Source organism: Podarcis liolepis (genome assembly GCF_965112155.1).
Source record: "Podarcis liolepis genome assembly, chromosome: 2".
In the NCBI taxonomy this organism is placed as follows: Eukaryota; Metazoa; Chordata; class Lepidosauria; order Squamata; family Lacertidae; genus Podarcis; species Podarcis liolepis.
The window spans coordinates 121,418,835-121,444,362 of NC_139555.1; the positions used below are offsets into that span (position 1 = coordinate 121,418,835).

The window sequence follows — 25,528 nt, forward strand, 5'->3', positions numbered from 1 at the left end:
TCGGTAGTGGCGCCTGCCCTGTGGAACGCCCTCCCAGCAGATGTCAAAGCAATAAACAACTATTTTACTTTTAAAAGTCATCTGAAGGCAGCCCTCTTTAGGGAAGTTTTTAATGTTTGAAGCTGTACTGTTTCTAATATTCAGTTGGAAGCCGCCCAGAGTGGCTGGGGAAACCCAGCCAGATGGGCGGGGTATAAATAATAAATTATTATTATTATTATTATTATTATTATTATTATTATTATTATTATTATTATTACATCTAAAGTAACCATTCAACAGTTTTATGTTGTGAACCGCCCTGAGATCTACAAATGAAGGGCAATATACTAATTTTGATGATGATGTTTCTTCTTCTCTGACAATCATTCGCAGCTAAGTAAGATTGTCTTCCATGAACATGATCAGTGAGTCCATAAGTGACTGTGGAGGCCAATTCTGGATCCACACATCCTTCCACAGTGGGGACCTAGGTTTCCGGGCGGGAGTTGATCGCAGTGAGGGTTTACCAAACATGCCTCCCTCTTAGAATGTTTCTCCCTTTCGTCCCAAGTTCCAGCGTCTTCAAAGTCCATGACACCTTTGTCAAAGGCTGTTCTCCAATTGGAGCGCTCTCATAATGTTAAATTAGATCATCATCACCACCATTCATATCCCCCTTACATGCTAAAATGTAAGCTCTGCCTCAGCTGTCATCTGGGAGCACCCATTCTAGAGGACGGACTCCGTGGGAGACAGGAAGATGGGTCATATGGCAACCCTAAATAAAACAAGGAAGCTGAAAGGCATGGCCAATAAAAGAAGCTGAACATAACAACAAAAAAATCCCACGTATAACAAAAAGTCAGAAGATCAGCATAATGTCCTACAAATTGATTGACTGATTCTATTTCTATGCCGCTTTTTATTCAAATAAATCCCAAAGCGGTTTACAAACGAAAGATAAAAATAACATAATGGAACATCACAGCATAAATCATATAGCATACTTTACATATCATCAGTAAAACAATCACAAATCTTAAATAAAACAATTGCCATCTATGTAACACTATTAACAAAACAACTAAAAAATAACCTAAACATCAGTTACACCAAGAATCATATTATAGGATTCATAGAGTACGACAGCATCCATATCTGTAAAACAGTATTAACAACATTAACAGAACAGCAACAAAACAAAGTGTTGAATTTGTACGTGTGCTCTCCCCTCCTCTATGACTCATAAACTTCATTCTATTTAATGCATCAAAATACACCTGCACATGATGTTCCTTGTGATGGAGGTGCTCAGCACAAAGACTGTCTCCCCTCACATCCTTTCTGCTATGACACTTCCATTTTCATAATTGAAAAATGGAATACCAGAATAAGACTAGGCTGCAATTTGGAGGTTAGGTGATACTTGGACGTGTGTTCAACTTTGATTAAAAATATCATTAGTTAACGTATCTACATGATCAGTGTGGGAATGATAAAATACTTGTAAAATCAGATTAGACCCTTAAAACTGGTTTCCAGTTTTCTTAGGGAAAATGCCTTATTTTTACACAGATGGTACAGGACTTATTTGCAAATGTCAAAAATGTTTTATTCTGCATAACGAAATTGTTTGGAGGGTTTGAAATAAACTTGGTACGTATTATCACTTATAGTGGGAATGTCAGTTAGTGCAAGATTTTTGGAATTCAATTTTGTCAGAAATGATAACTATTAATGGAGAAGCTATTGTTCGTTGTCCAAAATGTTACAGAATATTTTTGATGATACCAATGTCAAAATAATTGGTCTCATATAGGATCTGGGCAGCACAAAGTAATTAAAACACAAGGGAAAACAACCCAAAAGCTTGCACTCACTCTGGAATATAGCTAAAATGGAGAAAGTTCCTCATAATTTTGAAAAGGACTAGAACGTCCAGACATTTTAAAATATGGTTTAGCATTTCATTTTCAAGGAAACCCTCATCACTTGCCTGGCAAAGCTGGAAGTGTACATGATGATCTGATAAAAGTGATAGTCTTTACTTGGTCTTTGCTATTTTAACGCATGTGCCACTACTCATTCTACATGCCTATCTTATGCTTTTGTTTTTCACCTTTTTCACCTGTTGTTATCATTGTTCTTTTTTATATAATTATTCTCCCTCTTTGTTTGCCTCTATCAATACCTGCCTCCCTGCCCACTGCTCGGACTCCTGCCCCTTAGGGACACTGGCTGAACAGGAAGGGTCAGAGCAAAAACCCTTCTCTCCCCCACAACAGAAGGCAAGTGGGGCTCAGACCAAGCAAATGTCTATTGTCAAAAAACTAGAGTTAAGCAAATACAGTACAAAATTAACCATAGATACAGTAGTGAATTCTAACACTGAGCACAGTATTTGCCCTGGTCTTCGTAGGAGCTCTTGGTAGGACTAATCATGGTCTTTTCACATTCCAAGCCTAAGATGTGAGTAAGATAGCTACTGCGACTAAAGCTCTTTCCACACTCCAAACACTCATAAGAACATTTGTCTCCTGTATGAGTTCTTTTATGTCTAGTGAGGTGACTACTCCGAACGAAGCTCTTTCCACATTCCAAACATTCATAAGGCTTTTCCCCTGTGTGACTTCTTTGATGCAAAGTAAGGTTGCAGCTGCGACTGAAATTCTTCCCACACTCCAAACATTCGTGAGGTTTTTCCCCTGTGTGAGTTCTTTTATGTCTAGTGAGGGAGCCACTATCACTGAAGCTCTTCCCACACTCCCAGCATCCGTAAGGTTTCTCCCCTGTGTGGGTTCTCTTATGTCTTGCGAGGTGCCTACTCTGATAGAAGCTCTTTCCACATTCCAAACATACGTAAGTTTCCACTCCTGTATGGCTTCTTTGATGCAACGTAAGGGAGCCTAGGCGACTGAAGTTCTTTCCACACTCCAAGCATTTATAGGGTTTCTCCCCTGTATGAGTTCTTTGATGCTGAGTAAGGGAGTAACCTTCCCTAAAGCTCTTTCCACACTCCAAACATTTGTAAGCTTTTTCCCCGGTGTGCGTTCTTTTATGTCTAGTGAGGCTGCTACGGTCACCAAAGCTCTTCCCGCACTCCAAACAGTTATACGGTTTCCCGCCTGTAAGAGTTCTTTGATGGAGCTCAAAGGGGGCACTCCGACTGAAGCTTTTCCCACACTCCCCACATTCGTGTGGTTTTTCACCTGAGCGCAGTCTCTGAGGTGAAGTAAGCCTTGAGCTAGAAGCAAGCATCTTTCCACACACTTTACATTCATACTTCCTCACCTCTCTGGTGATTTGATTTCCGTAAACCTTAGAGGCGGCAGATTCACTGCCCGCCTTCTGCATTTGTCTCCCCTCTTGTGTGTTGGTTCCATCTTGAACCCCCAGCTTCCTTTGCTCCTCAGCTGTTTCAGGCGGCACTTCTGATGGGTCCCCCTCAGCCAGGATCCCCCAAACGTCTCCTGGTGGATTAAAAGGGAAAACTGGTAAAATGCTGTTTCTGTATAAATGCACATCCGCCCATACGGGACTTTAACGTGGACTTGAAACTGCTTGGGTCTCTATTTCTTTATTTTGCACCATCCACAAAACATCCTTTTCATCAAAGTAGCCGCTTCAATGGGGAACCTTTGGTTCTCCATGTTACTGAACTACAAGTACCATCCGCACCGTCTGAGGGAGGGCAAGGGGTCCTAACACCTGTCATATAATATAATATAATCATAATAACTTATTATTTATATCCCGCCCATCGGGCTGGGTTTCCCCAGCCACTCTGGGCGGCTTCCAACAAAATATTAAAATATTATTAAAATACAATAGTGCGTCAAACATTAAAAGCTTCCCTAAACAGGGCTGCCTTCAGATGTTTTCTAAATGTCTGGTATTCGTTCTCTTTGACATCTGGGGGGAGGGCGTTCCACAGGGTGAGTGCCACTACCGAGAAGGCCCTCTGCCCAGTTCCTTGAAACTTGGTTTCTCGCAGGGAGGGAACCACCAGATCCCGTTCGCATCCCAAGGTAACTCATGCCAATAAGCCCAGGACAACTACAGTGGTGCCCCGCAAGACGAACGCCTCGCAAGACGGAAAACCCGCTAGACGAAAGGGTTTTCCGTTTTGGAGGCGCTTCGCAAAACGAATTTCCCTATGGGCTTGCTTCGCAAGACGAAAGCCCATAGGGAAATCTCTGGGGACCTCTTTTAAATGCTAGCGGTGGGGAGCAAAGCCTTCCCCCCCCCCGCCTTCAGAAGAGGTCCAGGAAGGCTGGCGGGGGCCGAAAGGCTTTGCTCCCCAGCACCAGCATTTTAAAAGCAGTCCGGGATAGCAGGGAAGCGCTTCCCGCTATCCCGGACGGCTTTTGAAGGCAGGAGAGGCATGCCGGCAAGTCTCCGCCAGCAGCGGCAGCGCTGCCGCTGCTGGCGGAGCGCTCCGCGAAGCCTGGGCGCGCTAATGTCAGCGCGCGCAGGCTTCGGCATGCCGGCAGAGGTCCGCGAAGCATTGGCCGGACAGCTTTTGAAGGCAGGCGGGTGGAGCAAAGACTTTCGCCCCCGCCAGCCTTCAGAAGAGGTCCAGGACCTCTTCTGAAGGCTGGCGGGGGGCAAAAGTCTTTGTCCCCCCTGCCTGCCTTCCCAGGGGCTTTTAAATCGCCCCGGACAGCGGAGAAGTCCTCCGCTGTCCCGGGGTGATTTTAAAATGCCGCCCGCCAGCATTTTAAGATCGCACCGGACAGCAGAGAAGCCCTCCGCTGTCCCGGGGTTTTTTAAAATGCTGGGGGTGGGAAGAAAAGCCCTTGTCCCCCCCCCCCCAGCCTTCAGAAGAGGTCGGGGGACAGACTGTCCCCGGACCTGGTCTGAAGTCGGTTTCCCTAGGAACGCATTAATTGATTTTCAATGCATTCCTATGGGAAACCGTGCATCGCAAGACGAAAAACTCGCAAGAAGAAGAAACTTGCGGAACGAATTAATTTCGTCTTGCGAGGCACCACTGTATATCAGAGGCAAGTCCTGATTGTGGACTTCCTATGGGCATTTGGCTGGTCACTGTGAGAACTGAATCCTGGATTAAGTGAGACTTTGCTCTGAACCAAATGTTCTTTTCTCCAGGAGAAATTAACAACACTCCTTCTAGTGAGCTAGCTGATAGTACCACTAACAGGAACCCATACCTTCCGTAGCTACTGATTAAGGAAAAAAGGATCCTTACCCAGAGAGGCCACCATCTCATGGATCTCCAGCATGACCTCATCATACAGAGCTCTCTGACCTGGATCAAGCAGGGCCCATTCCTCGTCAGTGAAATTCACGGCAACCTCCTTGAAGCTCACAGACCCCTGGAAGAAGAAAACAATTCCCTTCCTTGTAGACACTCCAAGGCAAGGTGTGGAAAGCATCTCCCCTCCACACACACGCCAATGGGGCAAGTGGGGATTTTAGCTGCTGCGCTCAGAAATCACCACTGCAGATAGCTCAGCAAAGACACAATTTGTGGAAGCTGTGAAATGTGTCCATTCCGTGTTAGGGACAGGACTCAAAGCAAAGCTGCCAAGATCGTTGTGCAGGTATATGGATTATGGTGCATTTGCCTTTGCAATACTGTATGGTTCTGGTTGCCTGACCTCAAAAACAGAATTGCTGACCCAGAAAATGCTGGGAAAAGAGCAACCAACATAATCAAGGAGTTGAAGAAATAAAAAGATCTTCTAATTTAGATGTACAGAGTTATGCATAGTGCAAAGAAAAGGGAGAGATATTATCAATCCTCTGTGATAATAATAATAATTATAATAATAATCCAGGCCCATCCAATGAGACTAAATGTGGACAAATTAAGGACAAACGAAATGATGTTGTTATTTATTATTATTATTTACCACCCATCTGACTGGGTTGCCCCAGCCACTGTGGGCAACTCCCCAAAAAACATTAAAATACAATAAAACATCTGTCTTTCCTTCTTTCTTTCCCACCCATCTGGCTGGGTCTCCCCAGCCACTCTGGGCGGCTCCCAACAGATTAAAAACACAATAAAACATCAAACATTAAAAACTTCCCTAAACAGGGCTGCCTTCAGATGTCTTCTAAAAGTCAGATAGCTGTTTATTTCCTTGATATCTGATGGGAGGGCGTTCCACAGGGAGGGCGCCACTACCAAGAAGACCATTAGAAAAACATTGAACAAACTATAGGTTTCCTTGCTGGCAATAAGAAATACAGAAAAACAAAGCTGCCAACCCACTTCCTCAGAAGCACAGGTGTAAGAGGCCCCTGCAAAGAGTCCGTCTGTAATAAGGAAGGACGCACTCCAGCTATCCCCAACATCTCCCCCCATTGATCTTTCCCCTACCTGAGCAGGGCACATGGTGGTCACTTCCTCTCCAGGGTAAGGTAAGGAGGATCCACACTGTAGCTCAGATGCAATCGTACAGCCTGTGAAAGGGAAGTGGTGGCTGAATGAAAACACTGAAGATAAAATTTGCCCAAATTAGCAAACAGGCCCTGAAAGCGTAACACAGGCATAGGCAAACTCCAGCCCTGCATATGTTTAGGACTACAATTCCCATCATCCCTGACCACTGGTCCTGTGAGCTAGGGATGGTGGGAATTGTAGTCCCAAACATGTGGAAGGCTGGAGTTTGCCTATGCCTGGTGTAACGTGTGTTTGAAGAGATTTATTTTAAATATGTCAAGACCAGTAAATGCATTACAAATGTCCAACTGCAATATTACGAAAGAGAAACCAATGGCACATTACACACTGAGAAAACGTGGAGAAATGAGGGGGAAATAAACAACAGCATATGCAAACAATGGTTCCGGAAATTCAAAATATGAATATACAACTTATGTCTACTCAGTAAAAGAATATGCAAGGTCATGATTATCTACAACTTAATCAATGCTGGCCTGTCCTAACTCCACCAGCTGACCTAAAGTCACGGCCATTTAACTGACATGAAAAACACAGCTACCAGTCCAGAGTGAAACTGCTGGCCTTAGATAAGTGGTACTAGACTCTAATCTGGTATCCTGGATATAGGATCCAGAAAATTTCAAACAGAAAAACAGGCCAGAAGAAAAATATTGTAAGTTAAGGTTTCCATTCTTAGGCTGCATTCTTTGACCCCATGAACGTCACCCACCCACCAAAGTTGGTCTACAGTTGAGTGTGGGGAGAAAAGAAGATCTGGATCTGCCCTGCTGGGTGATAAAATATTTTCTACACCTGTTCAAAGGCAAAGAGCGCACAGCAATGCATGATTTTAGCGGAAATTATATACAGAAATGCATTACATTAGGGCAAATATAAGAGGAAAATTGGAACTAAAATGCTAACTACTTTTTCAAGAGGCCCTTTTGTTTCATAATATGTCAAAATGTGAGCAACTAAAAGCAACTTAAATTTAACTGGGGAAAATGAGACATAGAGATAAAACTAAAATTGAAAGGTTTGCCCATGCCTATTGGGTTTTTAAAAAACCCTTTCGCATACGATCTCCCAGCATATTTCAAAGCAGCCAAAAAGAGAAGCTGAGAGAGAGGAAAGAAGCAAAGAACAGTGGGAGTAAATGTATTTATTACTTAGCTATTTTTGTTTTTAGAAATGATGGCTTTAGGCATATTGGTTTCCACATGGGCCTGGGAATTTTAGCTGCGTTCTCTCTTTTAATGAATGAATTTATTATTACGGTCACAGGCCAGTTCCTCTCTTTTAATTTTATCTGCGTTCCACTTGTGAGATTTTTTATTTTAAAAAATCGGTTTAGAAATATTGAAAATAATATAAAATAACTACAGCTGCAGCTGTCCAGGATACGTTCTTAAGGACCAGCAAATTATTTTAAAATGAAATATTTTCAGTGCAGAGGAGCACTTTTGTTCTCTATTGCAAAACCTTTTTTCTGATTGAGCTCCTCTTCTGCCCTATGGGAATCCCAGCTCTTTCCTCCTCCTCCCTCTGTCTTTCCTCCTCGGTCCTTCTCCTGGAGGAGAGGCGGCCTTCCCTGCGGAGAAAGGAGGAGAGAAGATCTTCTGGGAGGAGTCTATAAGATCCTCCAAGAAAAGCAGCCGCCTTCCTCCGCCAACCCAACGCCCAACACAGGAAGTAATAGCAGAGACAGGAAGCGGAAGCTCCGCCTCTGGCGGCGGCTCTCCTTCCGCTCTAGGAAGCTCAGCTCTATGGCGTAGCTTAACCCTTGCGGAGCCGACAGACGGGAACCTCCCCTCCCCCTCCCCTTTTCTTTTTTCACTCTGGGAGCCTTTTTGGCTGAGGAGCAAGTTGCAAAGGCTCAAAGTTAATAAAGAGGAGCTCAATCAGAAAAAAAGGTTTTGCAATAGAGAACAAAAGTGCTCCTCTGCACTGAAAATATTTCATTTTAAAATAAATGGCTGGTCCTTAAGAACGTATTCTGGACAGCTGCAGCTGTAGTTATTTCATATTATTTTCAATATTTCTAAACCGCTTTTTTCAAATAAAAAAAATCTCACAAGTGGAACGCAGATAAAATTAAAAGTGAGGAACTGGTCTGTGACCGTAATAATAAATTCATTCATTAAAAGAGAGAACGCAGCTAAAATTCACAGGCCCATGTGGAAACCAATATGCCTAAAGCCATCATTTCTAAAAACAAAAATAGCTAAGTAATAAATACATTTACTCCCACTGTTCTTTGCTTCTTTCCTCCCTCTCAGCTTCTCTCCGCCTCCTTGAAATTCCTCCACCTGATTCCCCAGACTTCTCCCCCCACCACCACCCATCTCCTGCCTCAAGGGTGGCAGAGACCACCAATTGATGGCCTGTTACCCTGCATTTTCACCCTGTGCCCCTGCCCAATTTCTGGACTCTTTTTTTAAAATACACAATAACCCTCTCATCTCAACATTAAGACTTCCTTCGTTCAAATATACAAAAAGGCAAGCAAGTTGAAAGGCATGGCCATTGAATCAGGCCAAATAAAAAATTCCCCTTCTAAAACGAAATGTCAGACTTTGACTTTCAGGGGAATGCTTTTATTTTCCCCCCTTTAAAATTGTTTTTTTTGTGTGTGTGTGACAAATCTCTACATTCTTTCCGCGGTGGGTGGTACTAGTGAAAAGGTCCTGCGACATTTTCATAACAGAAAAATGGAATACCAATATAAGACGATGCTGGAATCCGGAGGTTAAGTGATACTGTTGTTGTGTATTGAGTCAAAGGATTTTATATCTGTATTATTATTGTCTGTATTTGCATTAGGGTAAAGTAACTGCCTTTTGGTTTCAGAGGGTACAGCTACTATTGGTTCATTTAAGCTGCTGTATTTGGATCCTCTGTCTCATTGGTTTCCTCCAAAGGCAGGACTGTGATTGCCTGATATTGTTCCCTCCAAAATGTATCCTTTCTTGCTAGTTCCCTGTCCCTATAAATGTAGCTTTCCCCTCCTCAGGCTTCAGTCTTGTTTGCCTTAATAAAGAAGTGTTACTAGAGAACTGTCTCCAGCATATTATGTCAAGAGAGCTGAAATCACAAACCCCACGTCGCAACAACTGTTGTCTGTGGAACTATAATTAAACTACCATTTGTTGAAATAGCTGCACAACCGGTGTAGAACAATAAAATACTGTTGTAAGTATTTTTAGGTCTTGTGGTTGTTTAGTCTTGTCCGACTCTTCGTGACCCGATGGACCAGCGGCTTCTCCTGTATGACAACTCCAGCTGTTCCTCCTGCTTTAAGCCGATCCTTGACCGTGGAGACAATGTGGGAGGGGATGGAGGGGACTGTGATGGCTGGACTCTATCTGGGACTTTTGTCTTCCGCCTCTGAGCCTCCCTGAAATTCCTCTCCACCTCGGATTCCCCAGACTTCTCCCCCCACCACCACCCATCTCCTGCCTCAAGGGTGGCAGAGACCACCAATTGATGGCCTGTTCCCCTGCATTTTCACCCTGTGCCCCTGGCCCAATTTCTGGACTCTTTTTTAAAAATAAATTTTATTTTTAACTTGACTTCCCTCCCCTCCCTTCTGCAGTTATTTATTTCGTATCTTTTTGTTACTGCATATCCAGTTCAAATAAATTTATAATTTTTCCCTTATCCTCCCCTTAATTATCTCTTACTGCACGTGTTTTTATCAATCCCACTAACATTTTGTTTACAATGTGTCCTCAAATAATCAATAAATTTTCCCCATTCTATTTTAGCTGATACCATTTAGTTGATATCCCTTCTTGTAACTTGAAGCTATTGGTTCAGTCCTACCCTTCAGAGCAGGAGAAAACAAGCCTCTTCCATGTGACAGGCATTGCGATATTTAAAGATGGCTATCATATCTCATTCTCTTTTCCCAGCTAAACATACCCAACTCCTTCAAGCGCCCCTCATAAGGCTTGTTTCCCAGACCCTTCATCATCCCAGTTGCCTTCCTCTGCAAACGTTCCAGCTTAATAAATCTCTTCAAAGTTTTTTAATAATGAAATAATGTTGTGTTCATAATCCAGAGCCCAGGCCAACGTGCACAAACAATAGGAAGTTCAGCTCTTTATTGGCAAAGCATTCGGTTACATCAGCAAGGGGTATATGGAACACTTCTGCTAGTGCTAAAAAATAAAAAAGGTGTGCTAATAGGTGTGCCGATATACCTCAGGTTCTTCTACCTACCTCTTGACTAGATTTCTGCAATACATTATATGTGAAGCTCTTTGTGAAGAAGGCTCAGAAAGTGGCGGCCAGATTCCCAACTGCTGCATGATGCTCTGAGCATATAAAACCTTCCTTCAGGATCAGCCCACAACCTGCATTCGTCATCTGAGGCCTTTTTCACTCTGCATTCCTCCAAGCGAGATGCAGAGAGGTGGCAAGCATGGGACTTTTAGTGGTGGCTCCCATCACCCCAGGAGGCTACTTTGAGGAGGCAACAATATTTATTTTCAACAATGCTTTTGGCATTTAACTTGCAGAATTTTAGATATTCTTGTCCTCTTTAAGGGGCTCAGGTGTGCTTTCTATGTATACATGATTTTTTGGATTTTACTTTGATACAGCCGCTCACAGACTCTCACAGCTTCTCCCCACCTGAATGCAATGCAGCAATGACTTTTATACATGTCTCTGCACATACACACATTCCTGAGATAAAGGATGGATGAGTCAGCAGGCAGACACCTGGCCTTTGACTGTTGCAAGGTTACGAAGTGTACCTGGCACTCTATCACTCAACATCCGGATGTGGGGGAAACAGCAGCACTCATTTATAAAATTACACAAACACGCCTGATCTGGTGTGCATAAGCAACCGGCAATTTCTCTTGTACGACAGCTCCAGCTATTATTATTTATTATTACACTCATCATTTTATTAAATTTGTATACTGCCCTATACATGCAGGTCTCAGGGCAGTTCACAGGATAAAATCACAATATATAAACACAAAATATATACCGTATTTTTCGCTCTATAAGACGCACCAGACCACAAGACGCACCTAGTTTTTGGAGGAGGAAAACAAGAAAAAAAAATATTCTGAATCTCAGAAGCCAGAACAGCAAGAGGGACCGCTGAGCAGTGAAAGCAGCAATCCCTCTTGCTGTTCTGGCTTCTGGGATAGCTGCGCAGCCTGCATTCACTCCATAAGATGCACTTTCCCCTTACTTTTTAGGAGGGAAAAAGTGAGTCTTATAGAGCAAAAAATACGGTAATCTAAACAAAAACCCCGCCCCCAATTTTTTTTTAAAGGGAATTGGATGTCAATCAGCCTGAGGCCTAGTTAAAGAGCTTTTGCCTAGTGTGTGAACCTCCCCGAGGGAAGTATTCCACAAACAGGGAGCCACCGCAGAAAAGGCCCTGTTCTCATGTTGCCACACTCTAGACCTCTCATGGAAGAGGCACATGAAGAAGGGCCTCAGAAGATGACCTCAGGGTCCAGGTAAGTGCCCTTGTTGCTGTTCCTTTATGCCCCTCGTTGTCAGTGGAGACAGTAGGTGAGGGCATGGAGGAGAGTCCAATGGCAGGACTCTTTCTGGGACTTTCCGCTATCTATCCAACCCACCACTTGAACTCCTTCCAGAAAAAAAGGCCGCAAACTGTTTCCTACTGAAAAAAGCAGGTTGAAAGCAAAAACCCTTTCTCCTCTAAAATGGAAGGTATATTGGGCTCCAAAGCCTCAAAACAAGTAAGAGCTGGAGATAAGGGAATTCTAACACTGAGAAGAATCTTTCATTTGCTCTCTGCAGGAACTCTTGTGATCACTGAATCTCCTTCCACCTTCCAGGTGTAACATGTTTCCCTTTTATGACTCGTTAGATGCGAGTTAAGGGAATCTCTATGACTGAAGCTGTCTCCACCCTCCAAGCAATTATAAGGTTTCTCCCCTGTATGAGTTCTCAGGTGCTGAGTAAGGTGACCACTCTGACTAAAACTCGAACCACACTCCAAACATTTATAAGGTTTCCCCCCTGTATGAGTTCTTAGATGCTGTATAAGGTGACCATTCCAACTGAAGCTCTTGTCACACTCCAAACATTTATAAGGTTTTTCCCCTGTGTGAGTCCTTCTATGTTTAGAAAGGGACCAATTAGCACTGAAAGTCTTTCCACACTCCCAGCATCTATAAGGCTTCTCCCCTGTATGAGTCCTTTTGTGTCTTGTGAGCACACTACACTGAATAAAGCTCTTTCCACATTCCAAACATTTATAAGGTTTCTCCCCAGTATGAATTCTTCTGTGTCTAGTGAGGTGGATATTCTGCCTGAAGCTCTTTCCACACTCCAGACATTTATAGGGTTTGTCCCCTGTATGAATTCTTTGATGCTTTATGAGGGAGTCACTGTGCCTAAAGCTCTCTCCACACTCCCTGCAGTGATAAGGTCTCTCGCCCGTATGAGTTCTTTGATGCAAACTAAGGTGACCACTCTGACGGAAGCTCTTTCCACACAACAAGCAATTATATGGTTTCTCGGCGGTATGACATATTTCCTGAAACGTAAGGTAGTCTATGCAACTGATGTTCCTTCCGAGCTCCAAACATTCATAAGGTTCCTCCCCTGTGTGAATTATCTGATTTTCGTTAATCTCAAAATCAGTGGATTCCCTCCCAGCATCCTGCATTTCTGTCCCCTCTTGTCTGTTGGTAACATCTTGAACCCACAGCTTCCGTTGCTCCTCCTGCTCCTCAGCAATTTCACATGCCACTTCTGACGGTTCTCCCTCAATCCAGATCCCCCAAACATCTCCTGATGGATTAAAAAGAAAACCTGGTAAAATGAACATCTGCCCATACTGGACTTTAATGTGGCCTTGAATCAAGGGCCTTCTCGGTAGTGGCACCCGCCCTGTGGAACGCCCTCCCACCAGATGTCAAAGAGAAAAATAACTACCAAACTTTTAGAAGACACCTAAAGGCAGCCCTGTTTAGGAAAGCTTTTAATGTTTAATAGGTTATTGTATTTTAGTGTTCTGTTGGAAGCCGCCCAGAGTGGCTGGGGAAGCCCAGCCAGATGGGTGGGCTATAAATAATAAATTATTATGATGATGATGATCGGCTTGTGTCTGTATTTTTATTTTATTTTACATTATCCCCAGAACATCCTCCTCATCCAAGCAGTAGCCCAGCCTTCCTTCTCTTAAATTCAGAAACACAGTGTGGAAAAACAAAATAAAGCGGTTTTTAAAGTTGCCAGATATTGCCACAGGGACTAGAGACTTTAAAAAATTGCACACAAATTGTCGGGTCTTTATGGCAGGAGTGAATAATCTTTGAGTGTCTCAGGATGCTGTTAAACTGCAGCACCCTTCAGCCTCAGCAAGCAAGTCCAGGGAGAGACAGGGTGATTCAGAACAGTGATTCAGCATTGTATTGGCGGGGGACAAGGGGGCCTGCACACCTGTCTTATGGGCACAAGGAGGCCCTTGGCAGCAACCCTGCTCAGGGGCAAAATAAGATTTGCAGGGGTTTGCATCATCATCATCATCTTCATCATTTTTTATTTATACCCGGCCAGAGCCGGGCTCAGGGCGGCTAACACCAGTAAAATTACAATTAAAAAAACACAAACCAATTTAAAATACAGGTTAAAATATAATTTAAAATGCAGCCTCGTTTTAATGGTAGTCCATAGATCAAAACCATAAGGGGAGGGAAACATAAGGGTCAGACTGAGTCCAAACCAAAGGCCAGGCGGAACAGCTCTGTCTTGCAGGCCCTGCGGAAAGATGTCAAGTCCTGCCGGGCCCTAGTCTCTTGGGACAGAGTGTTCCACCAAGTTGGGGCCAGCACTGAAAAGGCCCTGGCCCTAGTTGAGACCAATCTAACCACCTTGCTACTTGGGACCTCCAAGGTGTTGTCATTTGTGGACCTTAAGGTCCTCCGTGGGGCATACCAGGAGAGACAGTCCCGTAGGTACAAGGGTCCTAGACCGCATAGGGCTTTAAAGGTCAAAACCAGCACCTTAAACCTGTCCCTGTACTCCACCGGGAGCCAGTGCAGTTGGTAAAGCACTGGGTGAATGTGATCCCGCGGTAAGGAGCCTCGCCGCGGCATTCTGCGCCCGCTGGAGTTTCTGAATCAGCTTCAAGGGCAGCCCCGCGTAGAGAGAGTTACAATAATCAAGCCTGGAGGTGACCGTCGCGTGGATCACAGTGGCTAGGTCAGGGCGAGAGAGGTAAGTAACTCATAGCCAATGTGTCCATTCTCTGATGCCTATATCAGACGCATGTCCTGCTTTTGGGATTCCTCTGCGCATCTGGTTGGGCTACTGTGAGAACAGAATTGTGGACCACATAGGCCTTTGCTTTGATCCAGCATGGTTCTTCAAATGTTCTTTTGCCCAGAGGAAAATCCCAGCACTCTTTCTAGTGAGCTCATTGATAGTACCACCAACAGGAATTTATACCTTCCATAGTTATTGATTTAAGGGGGGAAAGGGATATTTACCTAGAGAGGCCACCATCTCATGAATCTCCAGCATGACCTCCTCATACAGAGCTCTCTGGTCTGGATCCAGCAAGGCCCATTCCTCGTTGGTGAAAGTAAAGAACAGCTCCTCGAAGCTCACAGATTCCTGGAAGAAGAAAAAAATCCCCTTCCTTGGAAATACTTCAAGGCAAGGTGTGGGCAGCATCTCTCCTCCACTCCCACTGCAATGGGAGATGGATTCTACCTTTAGTGGTCAGAGATCAGCAAATGCAGATTTCATCTACCCATTAGCTCAGGGTTTTTCAATTTTGGGTCTGCAGCTTTTGTTGGACTACAGCTCCTATCATCCCTGAGCACTGGTCATACTAGCTGGGGATGATGGGAATTGTAGTCCAACAACGGGTGAAGACCCAAATTTGAGAAACACCACATTAGTTCTTAAAGAAGTCAAATCTTCTAACAAGAACGTGTAACTTGTATGTGAGATTTCCCGTCTTCCTGTCTTTCAAGAGGGAAGCAAAGGTAGTGACATTAAAAAAAAAAAGGTTTCCAGAAACCAGCTTAGTTAGTTTAAGGTCTCTTTCAGGAAAACTGATGGGGGACATTATTAAAGTCAACAGGATAACCAAATGTATAGCAGAACAAGCCTTGCTAAAGCCGAATCAGCATGGCTTCTGCAAGAGTGACTCACGAGCCATTTGATTTTTTTGAGTGTGTCTAGACGGTATGCAACTGACAGTGCACCCAAATTCTTTTAGTACAGTCTCTCACCAACGTCTTGGTGAGTCATGGAATAAGAAGAGAGCCTGCCTTATGGATCAGCAACGGCTTAAAGAACAGAAAGAAGAGAATGGGAAGAAATGGCCAATTCTCACAAGGAAGGAATGCTAGAAGTGAAGGCCCTTAAGGATCAGTATCGGGATGAGTGCTTTTTAAACAGCTTATATATGACCTGGAGTCAGTGCTGAGCTGCTAGGTAGCCAACCTAGCTGTTCACAACAGAGTATTGCAGAGAGCTCCAATAGGATGTCTTCAAATTACATTGAACACCTAACAGCAAACGTAATTCAAGGTGTTTAAGCAAGTAGAGTCGTACCTTGGTTCTCGAACAGAATGCATTCCAGGAGTCTGTTCAACTCCCAGAACCATTCAAAAACCAAGGCGCGGCTCCCACTTGGCTGCAGGAGCTTCCTGCACTCAATTGGAAGCTGTGGAAGCAGCACCGGATATTCGGTTTCCGAAAATCGTTCAAAAACCGGAACACTCATTTCTGGTTTTTGATCGTTCGGTAGTCGAAATGTAGGAGTTCCCAGGGGTTCAGCAACCAAGGTACAACTGTAATTCAAACTTGTAAGCAAGTTTAAGTAATGCACATTCAAGAAAAATAATTCTACTTTAACTATACTCACAGGATCCGAGTTGGTGATGAATGAGCAGGAGAGACAGAGAGCTCAGTAAAGAAATTGGCCCAGTGTGTGGAAGTTGTGAAATGGATCAACTCTGTGTTAGAGACCATTGGTAAAGTGATTCGAAATGAAGCTGCCAATATCATCATGCAGATATACATCATGCAGATGGTGCAGGTGTCCTTAGAAATCTGAATATGGTTTCAGTTTCCTGACCTCAAAAATAATATGTAGAGCCAGAAAATGTTGGGGGGGGGGAGACAAAGAAAATAAGCAAGGGGTTGGAGATATACGAGGAGTTCTTAATTTGGAACAAAAGTGCTTAAGGAGCAGGATAAGAGATGTACAGAGGTATGCAAAGAATGGGAAAATGGGAGACAGGAAGGTGTTTCTCCTTCTAGAATGATACTGTAGTCCCAGGCCGTCCAATGAAGTTAATTGTACACAGATTAAGGGCAAACTAAAGGAAGCACTTTTCACAATGTTAAACTCTGCAATTCACTAACACAGCATGCAGTAATAGCCACCAAATTAAAAGAGAATTAGGCAAATTCATAGCAGATAAGGTTATGATTGACTACCAGCTATGATGCATATGCAGACAGCAGTCCTGAACACCCTTCAGAAACTGGGTTTTGCCCCTCAAGCCCTTCTAAGTCTGGGGTTGGGCCAGGCAAAAGCTACGGTCAGGCCAAGAATCTTAGACACAGAGAGACAACAGGACTGCTCAAGGTGCCCCGACTATAAAATTGGAGAAATCGAGATATATATAGCCGCACCGGCAGCATATCTCTTCTTTCTCATATCCAAAAATGCAAGAAGGGCTTTTACACTCGCCAGAAGCTCGGCTCTGCCCTCACCGGTCCTGGAAGGATCCTTTAAAGATGTCCCATATGCTCAGAGACTTTGCGCCTGTCCATTGGGGGATATAGAAAGCCCAGAGCACTTGTTCTTTTATGAAGAGGAACGTAGTGAGACCATTGATCCCCTGCTGGTGAGGCTCGCTGACCTCCCAGAAAAGCAAAAATTTGAACTTTTCCAGTTAGGCAAGACAACCCAGATGGTTGCCAGATTCTGTGTACAGATCTGTAGGCGCAGACCATCTCCCAACTCAAACTAGTTCGTTAAGAAAATCCCCAAACTCAGTTCCATGGTGACTCTGGGTCATCTCTCTGCGTAGCTTATCTTAAAGTTTTAAGTGTCTATATGCTTATTGCATTTATAAATTTTAAATTTATTGTTGTACATTGTTTTAAATGTTTGTTTTCCTTCTGGGATTGTACCCCCAAGTGTGTTTTATAAGCTGGTCTCCGGCCGTAATAAATTATCTATCTATCTCAGTCAAGCCAACCCACTTCCTCTGGCAGTATCCTCAGAAACACAGGGATAAGAGTCAGGCCCTCTGTTACAAGGAAGGGCGCACTCCAGCTATCCCCAACATCTCTACCTGATGACCTTTCTCCTACCTCAACTGGATGCATGGTGGTCGCTTCCTCTCCAGGGTAAAGCAGGGAGGATCCACAGTGTTGCTCCAATGCCATTGCACAGCCTGTGAAAGGGAACTGGTGGTCACTGAAGATGACATTCCTAATTTGCCCCAATGCACAAGAGAGTGGCAATCTAATAGGACCTGAGAAGCTAGAGTTTTGGAGAGATTTATTTTAAATACCTCAACAGAAGACCAGTAAAAACCTTTGAACTTATGAAAGGTATGAGCGAAAGATTATCAAACAGAAATCAGCAGCACATCACACATTGAGGAAGCGCATAAAGGAGGGAGAAATAAGCAACAGCATATGGAAATGATGGTTCTGGAGTTGTAAATTTATAAATATACAACTTAACTTTAAAACTTATGTCCACTCAGAAAATGAATAGGCAAGGTTAAAATTATCTACACTTTAACCGTTGCTGAATTCTCCATAGGCCTGCCTGAACTCCACCAAAATACACAGCCACTGAACAGACGAAAAAACCCCAGCTACCAATCCAGAGTGAAATTGCAGGCCTTAGGTAAGTGGTATTAGAGATAAATCTTGTATCTAGGATATAGGATCCAGAAAATTCCAAACAGAGAATCAAGCCACGTAAAATTATCCCAAGTTACATGAGGAACAGCTGCATAACGTTTTCCATTGTTTTAGGGTGTACCTTGACCCCCCCCAGCTCTTTTAGGATACAAGGAAACACAAAGTTGTGTAGTAGACGGTGGCAGGGAAAGAGGGAGAAAGATCTGGATTTGCTCTGCCAGGGGATAAAGGGAAAGAGCACACAGAAAAGCATTACTTTAGGAAAAATTATATACAGAAAAGCATTATATTAGGACAAATATAAATATTAGGGAAACTATGTGTTCATTAGTAGAAATCTGCACTAAAATGCCGGCAAATTTGCAAGAGGTCCTTTCTTTTCATAAGATGTCAATGTCCGGGTGACTAAATTTAATACTGGGGAAAAGGAGACACACAGAGAAAACTATAATTGAAAGAAATTGCCCACACCTAATAGATTTCTCAAAATCCTTCCCCACGATCTCTCCCTGCAACCCCAAATTTTGTGTGTCAAAAGCAAACTTGCCCGGGACCTTTCAAAGCAGGCAAAAGGGACGCAGAAAGGTAGGAAAGAAGCGACGAACTGTAAGGCTAACAGGACTTATTATTTAGCTTTCTTTGTTATTAAGAATGAGGCCTTTGTGCAGAATAGTTTCTGGATGGGTTTGTGAATTTTAGCTGTGCTCTATCTTTATTTTAACCTGTGTGCCGCCTTCATACTCTTCTGATAAAGGGTTTAGAGATTTTGAAAATAATGAAATTATTAGTAGATACATTCTGAGGGACCGACATTTTTCTATGAAATATTCTCAGTGCAGAGGAACACGTTTGATTCTCTATTTAAAAACCTTTCTCTCTCTCGGGTTGAGCTGCGCGGGGCCCGCCTTGCCTTCCTTCTCCTCCTCCGAGGCTCTTCTCCTGCCCTTTGGGAGTCCCAGCTCTTCCCTCCTCCTCCTCCTCGGTCTCTCCTTCCTCGCATCTGACCCGGAAGCGGGAGGAGAGGCCGCCTTCTCTGCGGAGAAAGGACGGGAGAAGATCCTCCGGGATCCGGACAGAAGCCCGTCCAGAGAAAGCTGCCGCCTCCCTCCGCCACCTCCCACAGGAAGGACAGACCCGGAACAGGAAGAGGAAGCTCCTTCACCTCTCGCGCAGGAATCTCCTTCCGCTCTAGGAATCTCAGCGCTGTGCCTCCCTTTAACCCTCGCGGAGCCGATCAGAAGTAACCTGTTGGCTGCTCCGGGCGGAGAGCGAGGCGAGGCGCCGCGGTTTTGTCTGGAAAGCCCTGCAGGATCAGGCCCCGAGTGCACGATCCTCTCCTTCAGCAGGTGCCCCATGCAGGATCCAGTGACCATGGGCAGCCTTAGTACCATACAATTATTATTATTATTATTATTATTATTATTGAGAGTCTGAGATCGTAGAAAAGATAATCTTTACCATTAAAGAGATTAAAGAGGCATTAAACTTCCATATGGTGAAAAAATATGGATATGAATAACTATTTTAAAATACAGCAAATAATCCTAAAAAGATGTAACCAGGTCTTCACCTCCTTTCCCTGAACGTTACCAGTAAGGAGAACCAGTTCTCAACGGGTACCTTTCCCCTCACTGTGGGAGCCTATTTTGCTGATGAGCAAGTTACAGTGTCTCAAATAGTGTCACGTTTGGGAGGCTTACACCTATATAAAATACATATATATACAGTGGTACCTCGGGTTACATATGCTTCAGGTTACAGACTCCGCTAACCCAGAAATAGTATCTCAGGTTAAGAACTTTCCTTCCTGCACAGCAGCAGCAGGAGGTCCCATTAGCTAAAGTGGTGCTTCAGGTTAAGAACGGTTTCAGGTTAAGAACGGACCTCCAGAACAAATTAAGTACTTAACCCGAAGTACTACTGTATGTTAAAATGCACAATAATTTGATCTCAACATCCTTACTTAAAATATATAATAAAACAAGCAAATTGAAAGGAATGAGCATTAGAATCAGGATAATACAACTTCAGAGTTGGATTGGACCCAGGGGTCATCTAGTCCAACCCCCTGCAGTGCAGGAATCTCAGTAAAGCATCCATGACAGGTGACCAGCCAAACACTGCTTAAAATACGCCAAGGAAGGAGAGTCCACAACTTCTCAAGGGAGACCAGGAGACCGTTCCACTGTCCAACAGCTCTTACTGTCATAAAGTCCATCGTGTTTAGTTGGTATCCCCTTTGGTTCAAGTCCTACCCTTCAGAGCAGGAGAAAACAGGATTGCTCTCTCTTCCATGTGATAGCCTTTTAAAATATTTGAAGATCATATCTCCTCTCAGTCTCCTCTTCAGGCTAAACATACCCAGCCAGCTCCAAGTGCTGCTCCTAACGCTTTCCAGCTTGTCAAAATTCTTAAATTGTGGTGCCCAGAATTGGACACAGTATTCCAGGTGTGGTCTGACCAAGGCAGAATAGAGTGGTAGTATTACTTCCCTTGACACTAATTCTGTGGATGCAGCCTAGAATAGCATTAATTTCTGTTTTGCTCCTGCTGCATCACACTGTTGACTTGTGTTAAGCTTGTGTTCTACTAAGGTTCCTGAATTCTTTTCACATGCACTACTAGAAAGTCAGATGTCACCCTATCTTATATTTGTGCTGCAGGTTCTTTCATTCTATTCAGTTCATTAAAATGCAAATAATGTCCTTGGCAGCAACTCCCTTCTGAAGATTCCTTGGGCTGGAGGTTAGGGCAAAGCAGGTGGGTGACCCACAGGCAGCACAAATATATCCCACCAAGAACCCTCCCCTAGTCTGGACATTTCAGAAGCATAAAACTTGAAACCCTCATGAAGGTGAAGAAGCATGCAGTCTGAAACTGTGTCCCATTAACTAACATGTAAAAAAGTCTGGAAAATTAATGAACCTTCTACCCTGTTGTGGTTTCTTGACAAAGTCCTGAGGTTGATTATACAGTCGTAGCTTGGTTTTTGAACAGCTTAGTTATCAAAAGCTTTGGCTCCCAAACGTCGCAAACCCAGAAGTGAGTGTTCCAGTTTACGAACGTTCTTTGGAACCTGAACGTCTGACACAGCTTCCGATTGAGTGCAGGAAGCTCCTGCAGCCAACTGGAAGCCGCACCTTGGTTTTTGAACATTTTTGGAAGTCGAACGGACTTCTGGAATGGATTCCATTCAAGAACCAAGGTACGGCAGTTTTTAATGAGCATTTATTCGTAAGGGGTTAAACGCAGTAAAAACAGAATCAACCCAGACTCCATGACAACTGGAAACAGAAACAAATAGCAATGTCTTGGTCAATGAAACAATTAGAGGAGCTATCAAATATCCAGAATATTTCTGGCCTTCCTGACAGGGGCAGAGGGAGACCTTTCGTCCATGAAGAGGGTGATCTGAGAGGCTACGCTCTTTGGAAAGATATAATATATGTCAGCAGAATACCAGGTAAAGCATTTCCATCTATGAAGCATATCAGCCTGGTTACATCAAAGGAAAATTCACAGCACATGAATAAACCTTGGGGAAGGGTGAAATACGGAACAGCGTATGTAACAAATGATTACGTGCACAAAATAAATTAGAACATGGATATGTAAATTTTACTCAGAAGAACAACCTGCAGCATAGCCGCTACAAGGAATCAATCTATTTTATTATTATTTTGTAATTTCAGAAGAGATGAGAGATAAATATCAGAGCCTATAGGTAAGATGCAGATAAAAAAGGCTGGGAAACTGAAATGGGGAAGTAGGCAACCCCACCTGGAACTAAGCAAAAATATGGAACAATAAAATTTTATACATACAAGATTCAAAAGCAAGGTCTCTTCCAAGGTGTTAATTAATTAACTAAATTTTTGATCATAACCCAGAGCCCCAGCCCAATGTGGACAAACAATAGGAAATTCAATTCTCTATTGGCAAAGAACTAGGTTACATCAGCAAGGGATAAATTAACACTTCTGCTAATGTTAAAAGAAAAAATATGGTGGACTAACAGGGGCCACCATATACCAATGCACAGACTCACAAGAGACCTCAGGTTCTTCTACTAACACAGAGCTTTCCAAACTTTTCATGTTGGTGAAATGATTTCTAGACATATGTCATTTTGTGACAAAGTAATTCAGTTTTACTAGCAAACGGAAGGTTAAATGAACCCCTTTCCAGCCATGGGAGGAACTCAGGATACAATCACAACCCAAAAATGTGAAATATATAATCATAACAAAAACAACCCCCCTCCAAAAAACACCCCACATTCTAAAAGGGCATTAGATGTCAATCAGCCAGAAACCTGGTTAAGGAGAAAGGCTTTTGCCTAGTGCCTAGGCGCCAGGTGAACCTGCCTGAGGAAAATATTCCAGAGACGGGGAGCCACTGCAGAAAAGGCCCGTTCTCATGTTGCCACACTCCAGGCCTCTCAATGGAGGCAGCACTTTAAGAAGGGACTCAGAAGATGACCTCAGTGTCCAGGTACAGTGGTGCCCCGCAAGACGAATGCCTCGCAAGACGAAAAACTCGCTAGACGAAAGGGTTTTGCGTTTTTTTAGTCATTCCGCAAGACGAATTTCCCTATGGGCTTGCTTCGCAAGACGAAACGTCTTGCGAGTTCTTGCGAGTTTGTTTTCTTTTTCTTAAAGTCGCTAAGCCGTTAATAGCCGCTAAGCCGCTAAGTTGTTAATAGCCGCTAAGCCGCTAATAGCCGTGCTTCGCAAGACGAAAAAACCGCAAGACGAAGAGACTCGCGGAACGGATTAATTTCTGTATCTTCATATGGAAAGAGACGGTCCTTGTTGCTATTGCTTAATGCCCCTCCATTGTAAGTGGAGACAGGGTGAGGGGATGGAGGAGAGTCCAATGGCAGGACTCTTTCTGGGACCTTCTCTTCCACCTCGGAAACTTCCTGCAACCCATCTCCTGCCTTCAGTTTGGCTCTCCTCAACGACCACCTCTTGCCTCACGGGTGGCGCTGAACCTCCCTGTAAATCTTCCACTACCCATCACTCAAACCCCTGCCCATCCCTCACACTGGCTTAAAGAAGAATGCCCACAATCTGCTTTCATACTGAAAAAACAGGTTGAAAGCAAAAGCCCCTTTCTCCTCTAAAATGGAAGGCATATTGGGCTCCAAAGGTCTACTGTAGTCTATTGTAAAAACTGGAGATAAGGAAGGGGATTCTAACACTGAGTAGAATCTTCGGTTTGCTCTCTTAGGAGCTCTTGAGATCACTGTATATTTTTCTACCTTCCAAACTTAAGATATTTCACTTCTATGGATTATTTGATGTGAGTTAAGGGAATATCTGTAGGTGAAGTTCTTGCCGCACTCCAAGCAATTATAAGGTTTCTCCCCGGTATGAGTTCTCAGGTGTTGAGTAAGGTGACCACTCTGACTAAAACTCTTCTCACACTTCAAGCATTTATAAGGTTTTTCCCCTGTATGAGTTCTTAGATGCTGAGTAAGGGAGCCACTTAAGCTCTTTTCACACACCGAGCATTTATAAGGTTTCTCCCCGGTATGAGTTCTTAGATGTTGAGTAAGGTGACCACTCTGAGTAAAACTCTTGTCACACTCCGAACATTTATAAGGTTTTTCCCCTGTATGAGTTCTTAGATGCTGTGTAAGGGAGCCACTGAAGTTCTTTCCACACTCCCAACATTTATAAGGTTTCTCCCCTGAATGCCTTTTTTTGTGAAAAGTAAGGGAATCTAGGCGACTGAAGTTCTTTCCACACACCAAACATTCATAAGGTTTGTACCCTGTATGAATTCTTTGATGTTTCGAAAGGGACGAACTGACTGTGAAGCTCTTTCCGCACTCCAAACATCTATAAGGTTTCTCCCCTGTATGTGTTCTTTTATGTATGGTGAGGTGACTATTCTGACTGAAACTCTTTTCACACTCTGAACACTTATAAGGTTTTTCCCCTGTATGAGTTTTTAGATGCTGAGTAAGGTGAACACTCTGACTAAAACGCTTGTCACACGCCAAGCATTTATAAGGTTTTTCCCCTGTATGAGTTCCTCGATGTTGCAAAAGGTGGCCACTCCGGCTGAAACTCTTTCCACACTCCAAACATTTATAAGGTTTCTCCCCTGTATGAATTCTCATGTGTCTTTTGAGCTGGCTACGCACACTAAAGCTCTTTCCACATTCCGAGCATTCATAAGGTTTTCTCCCTTCATGCCTTCTTTTATGAAAAGTAAGGGACTTTATGCGACTGAAGTTCTTTCCGCACTCCAAACATCTATAAGGCTTGTCCCCTGTGTGAGTTCTTTGATGGCGAGTAAGGGTGCCATTGTCACTAAAGCTCTTTCCACACTCCCAGCATCTATAAGGTTTATCCCCTGTATGAGTCCTTTTGTGTCTTGTGAGCACGCTACACTGAATAAAGCTCTTTCCACATTCCAAACATTTATAAGGTTTCTCCCCAGTATGAATTCTTTGATGCCTAGTGAGGGAGTCTCTGTGCCTGAAGCTCTTTCCACACTCCCTGCATTTATGAGGTTTCTCGCCTGTATGAATTCTTTGATGCAGAGTAAGGTGTTCTTTCCGACTGAAGCTTTTTCCACACTCCCAGCATTTATATGGTTTTTCTGCTGTATGACCTCTTTTATGAAAAATAAGGTAGGCTCTGTCACTAAAGTTCTTTCCACCCTCCAAACATTCTTTAGGTTTGTCCCCTGTGTGTGGTATCTGATTTTCGTTAACCTGAGAAGCAGTGGGTTCCCTCCCCGCCTTCTGCGTTTGTCTGCCCTCTTGTCTGTTGGTTCCATCTTGAATCCTTAACTTCTGTTGCTCCTCAGCTCTTTTCGGTGGCCCTTCAGATGGGTCCCCCTCAGCCAGGATCCTCCAAAGATCTCCTGCTGATTTAAAAAGAAAAGCTGGTAAGATGCTGCTAAATGCACACCCGCCTACACTGGACTTTAATGTGGCCTTGAATCTGCTTGTGTCTGTACTTTTTCTTATTTTACATCATCCACACAACATCCTCATCCAACAGATACCTCACCTTTCCCTTTCTCAAGTTTGGGTGGATAAAGAGGGTTTTCTATAATAATAATTTTTTTAAAAAGTTTTAAAAAGTACCCAGTTCTTATGAGAGGAATGGGGAATCTTTGTCCCTCCAGATTCTGCACAAATACAACTCCTATCAGCCCCAGCCAACATGGGCAACAGCTAAGTTGTGGCTC

The 25,528-nt window shown here is 43.6% G+C and overlaps 3 protein-coding genes across 6 annotated transcripts in view; all 3 read right to left on the minus strand.

The window, feature by feature from the left end:
* Window positions 1–884: 884 nt before the first annotated feature.
* The window catches only part of LOC310701834 (uncharacterized protein), a 55,723-nt gene continuing 31,079 nt past the window's right edge, over window positions 885–25,528 (minus strand). Inside the window, exons 2-5 of the mRNA XM_083493269.1 lie at window positions 7,883–7,970; window positions 6,335–6,417; window positions 5,195–5,321; window positions 885–3,452 (exon numbers count right to left, since the gene is read on the minus strand). Of these exons, the coding sequence (XP_083349395.1) occupies window positions 2,365–3,452; window positions 5,195–5,321; window positions 6,335–6,349 (1,230 nt within the window). The 5' untranslated portion in view covers window positions 6,350–6,417; window positions 7,883–7,970 and the 3' untranslated portion in view covers window positions 885–2,364. The remainder of the gene's footprint in view (window positions 3,453–5,194; window positions 5,322–6,334; window positions 6,418–7,882; window positions 7,971–25,528) is intronic.
* Window positions 10,492–19,658, minus strand: LOC310701718 (uncharacterized protein). The gene is made up of 4 exons (XM_083493013.1): window positions 19,224–19,658; window positions 17,750–17,832; window positions 14,896–15,022; window positions 10,492–13,195 (listed from the first exon to the last, which is right to left on the minus strand). The coding sequence occupies exons 2-4, from the start codon at window positions 17,822–17,824 to the stop codon at window positions 12,180–12,182; spliced, it is 1,218 nt and encodes a 405-aa protein (XP_083349139.1). The 5' UTR covers window positions 17,825–17,832; window positions 19,224–19,658; the 3' UTR covers window positions 10,492–12,179.
* Window positions 23,104–25,528, minus strand: part of LOC310701146 (uncharacterized protein) — a 62,796-nt gene continuing 60,371 nt past the window's right edge. For all 4 annotated transcript variants that reach the window (XM_083491500.1, XM_083491501.1, XM_083491502.1 and 1 more), the window contains one exon: window positions 23,104–25,198. In XM_083491500.1, coding sequence (XP_083347626.1) covers window positions 23,589–25,198 — 1,610 coding nt within the window. In that variant the 3' untranslated portion in view covers window positions 23,104–23,588. The remainder of the gene's footprint in view (window positions 25,199–25,528) is intronic.

Bases quoted from the DNA above. Each gene is read 5' to 3' on its own strand.
- LOC310701718 (XM_083493013.1), bottom strand. From the start codon at position 17,824: ATGGCATTGGAGCAACACTGTGGATCCTCCCTGCTTTACCCTGGAGAG. The intron at 15,023-17,749 runs GTAGGAGAAAGG...TTCTTCTTCCAG, and splicing joins CCACCATGCATCCAGTTGAG to GAATCTGTGAGCTTCGAGGA. The intron at 13,196-14,895 runs GTAAATATCCCT...TTAATCCATCAG, and splicing joins TGAGATGGTGGCCTCTCTAG to GAGATGTTTGGGGGATCTGG.